This window comes from Raphanus sativus, chromosome 5 (assembly GCF_000801105.2).
Source record: "Raphanus sativus cultivar WK10039 chromosome 5, ASM80110v3, whole genome shotgun sequence".
Lineage (NCBI taxonomy): Eukaryota > Viridiplantae > Streptophyta > Magnoliopsida > Brassicales > Brassicaceae > Raphanus > Raphanus sativus.
The window spans coordinates 19,926,212-19,940,365 of NC_079515.1; the positions used below are offsets into that span (position 1 = coordinate 19,926,212).

Consider the following 14,154-nt stretch of genomic DNA (forward strand, 5'->3'; position numbering starts at 1 on the left):
CTTTTTTAATTCTTACAAAACTAAGGTTCATATTTTTTAAATGATTCTCAAATAATATATAGGGGATACCGTAACACTAGAAAAACATTTTTTTTTTCAAAATAACACATGCAAGATATTATTCTATTAAAATAAATTAAGTAAAAATAAAATAAGCATAGACAATAATGATTTTTTGTAAATTATCTTTCTATGTAGAACTTTGTATAACCGGTAGAACCGTGCATGTGAGTTTTATATTGAAACAAACGTAAAATACTATATAGTGTGAACGTATTTATGTAGAGTTTGGTCGAGAATCCTTTGCATGTGACACGTAAGCGTATTTGTTCTCAAATTGATGTGAAGCTGCTACGTGACGAACGTAATGTAAACGCATTGAATGACAATGTATCTCCTTTAATATATAGAGAATAACATAACTTGACGTTGTTGGAAACAAAATTAAGTACATATTTAAAAGAAAACCAATGACGGCACTGAAGGTAAGCAATGCAATTTAAGAGCATTTCCAATGTAAAATTCCATTTTTTCCTCCAAAATAGAGTAAAAGTGAATATGGAGTAAAAGTGTTCCAACCCTACTCCATTTTTCACTCCATAATAGAGTCATGAACAAACAAAAAATAGATTACTCCATTTATGGAGTAAACTTCAAAATAGAGTGAGATATGGAGTTAGGTTGGAGCATTTGTTACACCATATTCACTTTTATTTCATTTTGGAGTAAAAAATGGGGTTTGGTTGGAGATGACCTAACAACATACTAGCTGATACAAGAGAAAACCACGTATAGTTGTGTCGGTCGATAACTCTTTGATAACTTGTTTACCAATCATGAGCCAAAAACAGATACTGTATGAATATGTGTTGATAGAACTAATTTCACCAAGAACACATTGACTAATTAACGAATAAAAATAAAGATCTCAGAAAGAAATAGAAAAACAAATGAACTAGGAATGGGTATTCGGAGTTTCAATCGGGTTTCGATTTTTTGGGTTTATCAAAATCAGCCTCATTCGGATTATATAAGTTTGGTTCGAGATCGGTTTGGGTTCTATCGGGTACGAATCGGGGTTAGTAAATTTTTAAAAAACCGATATAATCCGATGTATTTTCGAGTTCGGATCCCAAACGATTTTTTTGGTTTAAAAGCACATGATTTGTACCTACTTTGTAACTAAAATACAAGTAAAATCGTTTTTTTTTGTTTTAAAATACATGATTTGTACCTATTTTGTAACTAAAACAGATCTAAATAAAATCGATTCAAAAATAAATAAGAAACATTAACCGTGATCATTCAAAATCAAACGAAAAGTAAACATATTTATTGATAGAATAAAACTAAATAAATGAAAGTATAAACAAAAACATTATTTAATGGAAACAAATCTAAAATAAAAAAAAATTCAAGGTTCAACAGGCACCTTCAACCATCAACCCTCATCAAATAGAACTACCAACTTTCATGTAACAGATAATTATTTTAGATGTTTAATAGTATATCTTAATTTATTTTAGATAAGTATTAGGAATTAAGATCATATTGGTACAATATCTTTTTGGGTTTTGAATATTTCAGGTTCTATCGGATATCTATTTAAATTCGAGTTCGGTTCGGAAAATACCCACAACCCAAAATACTATAAAACAAGATCTATTCGGTATTTATATCGAATTCAGATCCGTTCAGATTTATATTTTGGATTGGGTTTGGTTTGGATTCAGTTTATTTTTCCAGTCCTAATATGAACTCCTAGGGTGATAAGTAACCAAAAAAATTGCAGTATTAATTAGTTACTAGTTATAACTTATAACCAAAAACGCTCGTAATTACCACAGCACCAAAAACGCGTGAATAATATAGTCAACGAAATTGATAAATCTGGTGGGTCACAATTGAAGCACTGTCGCGAGGAAAAGGTCATAGCTTTTTCAGTTCGATTCTATATGTATTGCCAATACATGTATAATTTATGTTGGAAAAGTGGTTGCCATTACGAGCTTTAAACTTTTTGACTTTGGGAAGATGACCAAGATCCCAAGATCCCAAGATTCCCAACCATCGATCGTCAGTTGAAAATTCGGAATATCGGTGGTTGGTAGAAATAAGATTACGTCAACTGATTCCACATCTCTCTTGGAAATAAAATTTCTCAAGTACAGAACAGTGTATGATTGTTTGGACAATTAAAAAAAATCAGTTAAACTAGAGACATGGATGTATGCTTTTCTAATCAGCTGGTCGATACATGCATATATATAAGCTTGCTTTTCAATACAATGAAATTTTGCTAGTAGTACAGTGAGTTAGTTGGAAACTGTTCATATACTTTTTGATTAACCCAAGGGACTTATGTAAAGACGAGACAAATCCACGAGAAAAGGTTCAAGACTTTTTTTTAATTTATTAAGTCACAAAGAGATTAAGAACATGATTAACCCGAAGTTTTTAAGGTGGAGATTCTTAGCGGAAGTTAATAAACAATTTCTTAACTTCCGTTAAGAACCACATATTAATCATGGTCCAAGAGCATTACCAACGGGAAATATCTTCCCAAGAGGTTTTTAAAATATTAAGTAGGTTAATAATTAAATTTTGGACCAATAAAAATGCAACATATATAAAGAGAGAAAAAAAACAAATATAAAGAGAGTATGCTGTTTTCTTTGTTGAAGTTCTTAACTCACGACCCACAGCAACCCATCGGTTCTTTCTTTCTACTTTTGTCACTTTTTTTTCCTTTTTTCAATGGTAAGATGCTGTGCTCATATCCCCGTTGGGGTTGCCCTTATTATATAGAGTTAATTGTGACATGTAGAATAACGTCCATCAAATGAAAAGGAAAAATAAAAATAAGGAAAAGAAGCAAAAGGTAAAGAGTTGGAGAAACAAGAACAAAATAACAAGTGGAATTTGTCCTAAAAGGTTTCAAGACTTGAGCTGCTGCGTCAAGTTCACCAGTATTGTGGTTTGAAGGGCTGAGCAGGAGCCCCTGCTATGTCTTTCTCCGACAGTAGTTTCAGCTTCTGCCAAAAAACATTTTATAAACAGTTAGAAGAATCCTCTTTATAAATCACTCACTCAGTCTTTGAGAGTTTTACCGTGATGTATTGTGGGGGATCGTCGAAACTAGTGGAGCCTAGTACCACTTCTCTCCTCAAACTGCTTGTCAACTTGTGGCAAACTCGGAGCTGTCAGTCAAACCAAAAAAAAAAAACAAGATTTTTAATAAAATGTAACAACAACAAGAATTCACTTAGGTCGGATTTGTTTGTTTATATATATACCTCGGATCGAGTTGCCCCACCAATAATGAACACAAAGATGCGTTGCCCCAGCCTCTTCAAGTCCAGTGAAGCACTTTTCAGCACTGAGTCACTGTGTGTGTGAAGAAAGAAAGGTATGCTTCTTAATTATTAGAACACCATGCTACTCGAATGTAAAATAGAATATGCTTAGAGAGTTGAATATTTGCCTGGAATATCCATCGTCAGAAGCATGAGGACGTGCCCAAGTTGCAGTCCGTCTTGATCTCATAGAATGAGGGGTGGCTTTACGCTCTGGAACCGCTGTAGGAGCTGCAGCGCTCTTCCTAACTGATCCTGTTCGGGTTTCACTCTCCTCCTCCTTATGACTCGATTGGTTCATGCATAAATAGTCGCTTTTGGACAGATCTCCTTTCACAAGTTTCTCAAGTAGCTCCTGTTAATTAAGAATCTCATCATCTCAGCCACCATGAATTACAAAATAATAATAATATATATGAGGTGGTGTACCTCGAGCATGGGATAAAACCGGAACAGTTGCCACGTTTCTTCTTCACCAGACCTATCTTTCCTGTTTGCTTGTTTTGTCTATTCACCAAAAAATAGTATTCAAACAGGGGATTTTACGTTAACAAATTTTTTAAAAATCTGTTTCATTCATTCATTCTTTTGTGAAGTACCTTTCCGGTGTCAAATTTGAGGGAGAAACTACCAGACTTAGCCTTGTTTTCTGGAGATCCAGCTATCAATTGCATGTTGCTTATAACTTTCATATCCACGGGTGATAACTTAGCAAGCTGATCATATATAATTATTAGTATGAAAGCTACTCTCTAATATATATATGTGCATGAGGCTCTCTCTTTCTCTCTATCACACCAAACACTACCTTACCTGCATTAGCTTCACGCCCTTGTCACCTTCGAACTTCTCCGGGTACACCGTTGCATAAATCATCAATAGTCGTAACTTGTTCTCCGGGTTTGTGTCCTGCAATTTTAAAATATTATATACATATTGGTTTTTTTTTTTCATCTTTGCTTTCGTTTCAAAACCATTTCATCACCTGATTTGTCCTGAGGAAATTGATAACGTCCTTGGCAGCTGCGTCTCCGAAAACAAGATCTTGTTCCAGCTGCCCTAGATCCCTAAGTCCCATGTCTCTGATTATTCTGTTAATTTTTCCAGCTATCTGATTTGTTTGATTTATTTTACACCAAAACAAATAAAACTCCTTTTTAAAACCCACATCTACTACCCCTGTTTGAGATCATTTTTTGTGGTTGAAAAAAAACAGACCTCTACGTGAGTGGATAGTTTGTCAACTTGCTCTCCGTATTGTGGCAAAGCCTGTACTATTTTCTGCAGATCACGCGTAGACAACTCGCTACCCTCTCTGCGTCATGTTAGCCCAATGTTACACATCATGCAACGAGGAAAAAATATATGAATTTTGGGAAGATAAAGATAAAACACTTTGCACTGACTTTGATCTCATTTGTGCGGCTTTGTTCTTTGAGGCAAAGTTGGTCATTTTCTCATGCAAACGCTCGCTCGCCTATTTACAAAAGCAAATAAAAAAATGACAAAATGATGAGCCGAGGGAAAGATGGTTTGTAAGTAACAGTGTTATATATACATCTGCTATATGTGTGTGTCGAAGCTCAAGCCACACTGGATCATGATCTTCAAGCACTATCTCCTTTTTCTCCGGAGGCCCACCAGTTTTGCTGGGAACCTATATGTCATATATACACTTTATGACCAGGATAAATAGAGAAACAAGCAAAAGTGAGCCTACAAAGGACCCTAGAATGAAAGAAAAATGGAGTTACCTCAATAACATGTTTATTCCCCTCCATATCAAGCAAATCATGGCACATAGCATCATAGGTCCATTCATGTATGATAGGAGCAATCTACAGTTACATATGTCAGTCTCTATTGAGATAATAAAAAGTTTACCAGTATGAAGAGTATTTGAATCAGATGAGGGTTAAAAACCTGATCCACTGATCTATCCAAAATGAGCAGCTCACATGTTTCCGTCTGGGGGAAGTTGGGAATGGCTTTATATTTAGAGATACAGTCCCAAATAGCAGCAGCAAGCTTTGAAGGAACCAAGTCACGTGGGGCCGTGGACTTTGCAGCTCGATACCGAACAAAGGGAAATTCCTAACAAACAAAGGCCCCTTGGTCCATATAAAGAAGATAAAAATAGCAGCAAAATAAGACAAAAAAGGGGAGTAGGTCGTATTGTTTTTACCTTGAGTGAAGCAAACACGGTAGAGATTCTAGTAGCCATCATATTCAAACAAATATTAAAATGGCGAGAGTTCTCAGCATCTTCAGCATAGAGCGTTTGCAATGCTTCCTCGTGATCAGTTAGAAATCCCTGAGTAAAAGAAGTAAAGATCATCAGTGGAGAAAGAAAAAAGAATTACATAGGAGAACCCCATAACTATGACTTGCGATGGTTCAAAAATATAAAAACTAGAAGATAGTTCAGCTACATGCTTATGCCGTGCACAAAAGAGTAGCTACCTGATTGTCCATGGGGAAGTATTCCATGTTCATCTGCAGAAAAAAGTTAAGAGAGTAAAAAATAATAAAAAAATTCATATCAAAGAAAAAACAGCAAGGAAACTTGTTGTTAATTGGTTTTTACCTCTCTTAATGCACCAATGCGTGGTAAGACGCTTGTATCACTTTTGATGTGATTCACCAGTTCTTTGGGGATAGTTGAACTGAAAAAAATATATGCCCTGAGAGAGAGAGAGAGAGAGAGAGCAAAAACGTAAACAAGTAGTCAATCACATCAACTGAGAAACACAAGAATGGTTTGTTAAAAAGAATAGAAGTAGTTACTTTCTGTACAAGGGTTCCCTCCCAGACATGTCAGATAGAAACATAACAATGCTGCGACAGACAGAAAGAGAAACATAACAAATAAACAAAAAGGACACATTTGAGGAGGGAAGAAGAAGAGGAAGGAGAACTTACTTTTCTTTGGAAGGTTGGATAAAGTAGATAGCGTCCATGCCAGGCATTGGTTCCCTTCTCTTGAAAAGTTCTTCTACCACTGAGAGCAGTCAATATCCAAATATAGAGATTGTATCATCAACCTTGAGTGTCAAGTAAAAAAAAAAATCATAATAATATTCTTACAGGAAATGCCTTGATCGGTGATATCAGCCATTTTACAGGACTTTGACATAACTTTAACCGTAACTCTGTCCATGATAAGTATCTGCCATTTTGCAACACCACACACACATATATATATATATATATTAAGATATTAGCAAGTCTCAAACATTTGAACAAGTGTGATGGAAAAATAATCCTTTGAAGAAGGAGAAAAGAACCTTCCAAGCTTTTGAATCCCCTGTTTTGGTAGATCCAAGCATCTCGTGTAGCAACCCTGAAAAAACGTCATTAGACTATCCAACCTTACAACAACAACAACAACAATGCAGTACAAAAAAGAGAATGAGAGAGATTACGGTCGCGGCTGATCTGGCGAAAGAACTTATGATCACCGCCGTCGCGGGGATGAGAGGAGGATTCTGAATCGGAGAAGGACATATTGATGGAAGACGGTAAAGAGAGATGAGATGAGGATGAAGAAGAAGAGAGACGAGTGATCTCATCATAGATAGAGTTAGAGGAAGAGACGGATAGAGAGAGAGAGGAATTGTTGGTATGCATGTATGGCTCAGCTTACAAATAGAGATCCCTATTAATAGCATCATTACCCCCCATGAGTCTCTCTTCTTCTCTTTACCTCTTAAATTAACAAGCATTGACTGGAAAACCAAATAAAAATATATATCATTCATATATTAGCAGTAGGTACTCTGTTTACTAGTGCTCATCTCTTCAAAGGCAACCTCTACTGAATCCACCAACTACACGTTCCTCTTGTTAAACCGACACAGCAGATAACCAACACAGCAGATACTTCTTTCCCAACCATTATCGACTCATTCTCAAGCTCAAACACAACAACCCTAACGCGTCATTTAGCATTTCTTCCATTTTTCATATATGCAGACAGCACAAGAGCCACACCAAACGTGCACTTTTATGGCTCTGACTCGAGACACTGTATGCGTTTAATTATGAGCAGCTTTACATCATGAGTAATCCCGACAACTTGAACGGCATCACTTGGCTCCTGTCCATAGAGTAGGCTCTCAAAAAGGCCTTATAATCCTCTCTCTGCCCGTACAGATAGTCCATTATCTCTGAGTAAAGCCTCTCCTTTCTCGGGAGTGCCAGCTCTAATCATGGAACCATATGATCGATAGTCAAGTGGTTCCCCCAAGCAAATGAAATTTTCTTCAGCAAACCGGTGATAGTCTGCCTTGCTCTACGACTTAAGCATTGCAGTTAGGGAGGGTGACTTGATCAATGAGAAAGCCTCTGATTTTTTTCTTCGAAAAATGTTGGTGTTTTCTCTTGATTATAGCTTTACCATGTTGATTGATTTGTTGACGATTTGAATCGTATTTGTATGCAGGTTCGATTTGTGAAACGAAAAACGCAAACAACACAAGATTTGTTTACCCAGACTTCGTTGTCTACTGTCTGGGGAGAGATCAAAACTCTCAAGCAATCACTAGCTCAGAATCAATACAGAGACTCGGTTTCTTTCAACACAAGTAAACGGATTTCACCGAGTATCGAGTGCAAAGACAACCTCTGAAATACACCACAGGTAATCAGATTCTCCTATGGATTGATCGCGAACAGCTCTCCGCCTTCTCCGTCACGATCGCAACCGAGATAAGTCTCTCTCTCTCCTGATTCTCGCTTTCTCTGTTTGTTAGCCACCGTAACAACCTTTTTCTTCTTCCGACTTGATTTGAAGACGATGAAGATATTTTTATCTTCAGTTAGTGAAACTGCGTCGTTTCCACTAACAGGCTTCTATGCCTTCTGTTTCGCAGGTAACCCGAGCCCAACTCCAGACTCGCCAAGATATCCTTCAGCTGATGGGCTTTAACTCAAGCCCAAGCTTCAGATTCAGACAGCAGATAGGACAAACACTCACAAACTCCACCTTTGTCATTTCTTCTGTCTGAAAGTCAAAATCCCCTTTTGCGATACGAAACCCTAGCCCTCTTTTGAATCATCTCCGCCGTAAGCTCCACCTGAACCAATCAGACTTCTGACGACTCTCCGATGATCCAACTCCTCTTCTTCATTCAATCCTTCTCCCTCAACTTGTACCAGTCGAGAAACCTCAATTCTACTATTGAGATTCGGTAAGTGTAAATCGATTCTTTGATCCACAACCTTCCTTCTTTTCCTTGAATCATATTTGACCATACGATTCAAAAAGTCGGTTCCTTTTTTTTTTTTTTTTACTAACCACTGTTCCTTCTTTTCTTACGAGGTAACTTAACCGACAAAGCGACCTCGTGCTCCACCTCATCCTATCAGGCGAGGATCTTGGCCATCTCTAGGCCTCTTTGAAACGCAGGACCAGGTAAACACTTTGTTAGGAAATCAGCAGCATTTAGAGTAGTGTGCACCTTGATTAGGTTTATGGAACCCTCGGTCACCTTGTCTCTGATAAAATGGTACTTAGAATCCATATGCTTTGTTCTGCCATGATGAACTGCATTGTTTGCTAGACATATTGCACTCTGCGCATCACAGTACAATTTGTAGCTCTTGAATTTAAAACCCAATTCTCCGCAAATCATCATTAACCATTTACCCTCCTTTGCTGCTTCGGTGAGAGCCATATACTCAGCCTCTGTGGTTGACAAAGCAACTACAGACTGAAGTGTGGCTCACCAACTGACAGTGTTTCCCCCAACTTGAAAAATATAAGCTGAAACTGATCTTCTCCGATCCAAATCTGAATTGTAGTCTGAATCACTGTAGCCAACTATCTAAAACTCATCCTGCTTAGTAAACGTTAGACATATATCCAATGCTCCTGTGAGATACTTGAACACCCATCTGACAGCATCCCAGTGAGTTCTTCCTGGTTGAGACATGTATCTGCTGATCAGACAAATAGCAAATCCCAAATCAGGACGAGACCTGATCATAGCATACATTAGGCTTCCCACTGCACTAGCATAAGGAATATTGTCCATGTAGTTAGCTTCTTCCTTGATCTCTCCTTCAGTTAACTTTCTCAGTTTATGCTGAGAACTGACCGGGGTAACAACTGGCTTTGCACATTCCATGTTAAAATTCCTCAATACTTGTCGTAAGTATTTTTCTTGTGAAAGCTTTAGAACACCCTTCTTCCTGTCACGAATGATATCCATCCCTAGGATACGAGTAGCTCTGCCCAAATCTTTCATTTCGAATTCAGAGTTTAAACTCTCCTTTAACCTTTGAATTCTCTTCATATCCTTAGAAGCAATCAGCATATCATCCACGTAGAGCAGTAAGAACACCTTGTCTTCTAAAGATTTCCCTTTGAAATACACACACGGATCATGAACACTCTGATTAAAACCCTGGCTCTTCATAAACTCATCAAACCTTTGATTCCACTGTCTAGGAGACTGCTGCAAACCATACAAAGATTTCTTAAGTAGGCACACTTTAGACTCATCTCCTTTTCCAATAAATCCCTCAGGTTGATTCATGTAGATTTCTTCATTCAGAGATCCATGTAGAAAAGCCGTTTTTACATCTAGTTGTTCAAGTTCCATGTCAAAGTTAACCACCACTGATAGAAGAAGTCGAATTGAAACATGTTTAACCACTGGAGAGAAGATTTCATTGTAGTCGATCCCCTCAATCTGAGTAAAACCCTTAGCAACCAGTCGAGCTTTGAACCTTGGTGGTTCAACTCCTGGAATACCCTGCTTGTATTTAAAGATCCACTTACACCCAACAATCTTCTTCTTTCCTGGTTTATCAACTACGAGCCATGTATTATTCTTAATCAAAGAATCAATTTCTTCCTGCATAGCTAATTTCCAATACTTCCAGTATTTGCTCCTCATCGCTTCCGCTACAGTCTTAGGTTCCTCAATATCCACGTCTTGAGCACACAACAATGCAAATGCTACAACATAATCTCCATCTTCATCATACATTGAAGGTTTCCTTATGGTTCTCTTAGCTCTGTCACGTGCTAAAACATAATCAGTTAAGTCTTTTGTAGAGGTTCCAGCATGTGTTTCTTCTGCTTCTTCCTGTTCAGCTATATCAGACTCTGAGTTGTCTGAACTTTCTGATTCTGAGCCGGATTGTTCATTCTCTTCCTCTGATAAGACTCCACCTGAAGTAGAATCCTCAAATGTCTTATCACATCTGAATGAAACTCGTTTTTCTTTCTTGGTCTGTTTAGCTTCTTTTGACTTCTTTTCCGCATAATCCTTAAACACTTTATCTTCATGAAAGACAACATCTCTGCTGATAGTACACTTAGCATCTTCTGGCATCCATACCCTGTAGCCCTTAACCCCTTCAGGATAACCTATAAAATAACCTTTCACAGCTCTAGGACTGACCTTATCCTGAATCACATGAACATAGGCTTCACACCCGAACCTTCGTAGATGACCAAGTGTTACCTTTCTGTCAGACCCAACCTCTTCAGGAATTTTAAAACTCAATGACGATGTAGGTGAACGATTAATCAAGTATACTGCAGTTGATGCGGTTTCTGCCCAAAACTGTTTCCTGAACCCTGTCTCAGCCAACATGCTTCGAACCTTGTTCATGATCGTCCTATTCATCCTCTCTGCTACTCCGTTTTGTTGCGGAGTGTATGAGCAAGTGGTATGTCGTTTAATCCCAGAGTTCTTGCAAAGACCATCAAAAGCCTTGTTGCAGAATTCCAAACCATTGTCAGTTCTTAGACATTTTACTCGTTTTCCCGTTTGATTCTCAACAAGTTGTTTCCAATCTTTGAAAGCCTGAAATGCTTCATCTTTAGTTCTTAGGAAATTAATCCAAACCTTCCTAGAGTAGTCATCAATGAACGTGATGAAGTATTTGCATCCTGCAAGACATTCTTCAACATACGGAGAACCCCACAAATCTGAGTGAATGTACTCTAGAATCTCCTTGGAACTGTGCTTTCCTTCTGAAAAACTTTGTTTCTGCGCTTTCCCAAGAACACATTCTTCACAAAAAATAAGGGTATGAACTTCTTTCCCATCAAGATAGCCTCTTTTTACCAATTCGTTCATACACTTAACACCCATGTGACCCAATCTTGAATGCCATATTTTTGTAGTGTCGACTTTAGGTTTAGCAACAACAACTACTCCTTTCTGCACGCTTCCATCCAAGAAATACAAACCCTCCTTGTAAGTTCCTGTAATCACTTGCTTCCCTTCTTTAGAGAATGTAATTTTGAATCCAGCTCCTTCATAAGTGCAACCACTCTTCTCTAACTGCCCAAACGAAATCAAATTTCTGCCCATTGTTGGCAAGTATCGCACATTAGTAAGAATCACTTCTGAATTATCTGGATTCACGATCTTTAGCTTCCCAATTCCTTTCACTTCACAGTAGGTGTTGTTTCCCATGAGATTTTTTCCTCCTTCAGCTTCTTCAAAATCAAATAATGCTTCTTTATCTGGTGTAATATGGAATGTACAACCAGAATCCAGAACCCACTGATCTTTAGTGTCATGAATGCTCGCTGTTAAGATCATATGTTGCTGATTTCGAGCAGTATTTGCATTTTGTTGCTTGTTACTTTCTTTTCTCTCAGGACAATCCCTTTTGAAGTGACCTTCTCGTCCACAGACCCAACATTCTCTTGGTTTTGCTGGTGTCTGTGATCTAGAATTCTTCTTGAATCTGCTATCTCTGCTCTTACTCCTTCCTCTCCCTTGTTTTCCTCCTTGACGCTTATCGTTGCTTCCGCTAGATACCACAAGTCCTTCAGCTCCTGACTTTGATTTCCCAATAAGTCATTTCTCTCTTAGCTCAGCTTCCTTAGAGTAAGCACATGTTGTGACTTCCTTGAGAGTCAAAGTCTCTTTGTTATTTCCATACTTCAAGGTATGTACAAGGGAGTCGTATTGAGGAGGTAGACTAGATAGCACTTGTATAGCTTGATCTTCATCAGATACCATGATGTTTAAACTTGCCAAGTCGTCAACCAACTTTAGGAATCCATCTAAATTTTCTTCAATAGATTTCTGCCCAGACATCTTGAAGCTTGCAAAGCTTTGCTTTAGATAGATTCTATTTGGTAATGTCTTGGTCTGATAGTCAGCTTCTAGTGCTCTCCACACTCCTGCAGCTGTCTGCTCCTTCATTACTTTCCTCAATACGATATTAGTAAGGCTAGCACATATCAGATTCTTTACTCTAATATCCTTCTCTTTGGCTTTAGGATCTGGTTCTTCTTCTTTTGCCTTTAGCTTTGGATCTGGATCATCTTGCTCCGATGATTCACCAGATTCACCTTGTAGAACCTTTCCTAATCCTTGTAATTCAAGCTGCATAAGCATTTTGAATTTCCACATCCCAAAGTCACCTTTCCCGTCAAACTTTTCCATCTCAAACTTCGTAACAGCCTCCATCAAGATCCGAGCTCGTACACCACCCACAGATTCAGAACCTTAGAATCGTTAGTGCCCTAGATCCCACTGACTCGAGATCTCCTCCTGCACAATAACCTTGTGCTCTGATACCACTTGTTGGTGTTTTCTCTTGATTATAGCTTTACGATGTTGATTGATTTGTTGACGATTTGAATCGTATTTGTATGCAGGTTCGATTTGTGAAATGAAAAACGCAAACAACACAAGATTTGTTTACCCAGACTTCGTTGCCTACTGTCTGGGGAGAGATCAAAACTCTCAAGCAATCACTAGCTCAGAATCAATACAAAGACTCGGTTTCTTTCAACACAAGTAAACGGATCTCACCGAGTATTGAGTGCAAAGACAACCTCTGAAATACACCACAGGTAATCAGATTCTCCTAGGGATTGATCGCGAACAGCTCTCCGCCTTCTCCGTCACGATCGCAACCGAGATAAGTCTCTCTCTCTCCTGATTCTCGCTTTCTCTGTTTGTTAGCCACCGTAACAACCTTTTTCTTCTTCCGACTTGATCTGAAGACGATGAAGATATTTTTATCTTCAGTTAGTGAAACTGCGTCGTTTCCACTAACATGCTTCTATGCCTTCTGTTTCGCAGGTAACCCGAGCCCAACTCCAGACTCGCCAAGATATCCTTCAGCTGATGGGCTTTAACTCAAGCCCAAGCTTCAGATTCAGACAGCAGACAGGACAAACATTCACAAAAAGAGTATACTCAGTGTCTTGAACTTTTTTTTTTCAGCGTCTTGAACTTAGTTTAGCTTCCCATAGTAATGGATGACCGCGGGAGTTGTCCTCAAAGGAATCCTGGAGCAGAGAAAATTCACTTCATTCTCTTTACTCGTTTCTCCAGCCACGTCAGCATTTTTCATTGACTTCTTTCTGAAGTAAGACCTTTGATGCACATTTAAAATGGATAGACATTAAGAAGAGAAAGCCAGTCAGCTCGTCCTCCTATCCTAACCCAAGCAGCATCGATAAGACATATCTTAGTAGGAATCCGAATGATTGCCTCGTCTTGTTCTTCTGTAAAATGACATCATCATCAACCCAATTGGATCTTGTCTACTACAACCATCGTCCCCCGCACTATGAGATGGGAAACTTCCCAAACTAGAAATTCTACTGTGAATTCGAAGAACTGGTAAACAAAGACTAGAAGATGATCACGAAGTAGAAAGATCAACTCGAAAGTCTGAGTCCTAAGCGTAGCTCTTGATTGAGCTCTTGCTAGGTAAGAGTGAGGAAAATAGTTTTATTGATTGATTGAGAATAAACGAACTACGAAAAGATAAATCCAAGAATAAGGAAAACTAACAATTAGAT

The 14,154-nt window shown here is 38.2% G+C and overlaps 1 protein-coding gene across 1 annotated transcript; it reads right to left on the bottom strand.

The window, feature by feature from the left end:
- Positions 1 to 2,766: 2,766 nt before the first annotated feature.
- LOC108859979 (protein transport Sec1a) lies at positions 2,767 to 6,987 on the bottom strand. The gene is made up of 21 exons (XM_018633880.2): positions 6,782 to 6,987; positions 6,644 to 6,699; positions 6,444 to 6,525; positions 6,279 to 6,357; positions 6,144 to 6,194; positions 5,944 to 6,040; positions 5,820 to 5,852; positions 5,542 to 5,670; positions 5,280 to 5,450; positions 5,111 to 5,194; positions 4,915 to 5,013; positions 4,763 to 4,833; positions 4,575 to 4,671; positions 4,342 to 4,467; positions 4,170 to 4,265; positions 3,956 to 4,072; positions 3,786 to 3,863; positions 3,485 to 3,711; positions 3,297 to 3,387; positions 3,111 to 3,200; positions 2,767 to 3,035 (listed from the first exon to the last, which is right to left on the bottom strand). Exons 1-21 carry the CDS (start codon positions 6,984 to 6,986, stop codon positions 2,964 to 2,966), a joined length of 2,151 nt encoding a protein of 716 aa, XP_018489382.2. The 5' UTR covers position 6,987; the 3' UTR covers positions 2,767 to 2,963.
- Positions 6,988 to 14,154: the final 7,167 nt, after the last annotated feature.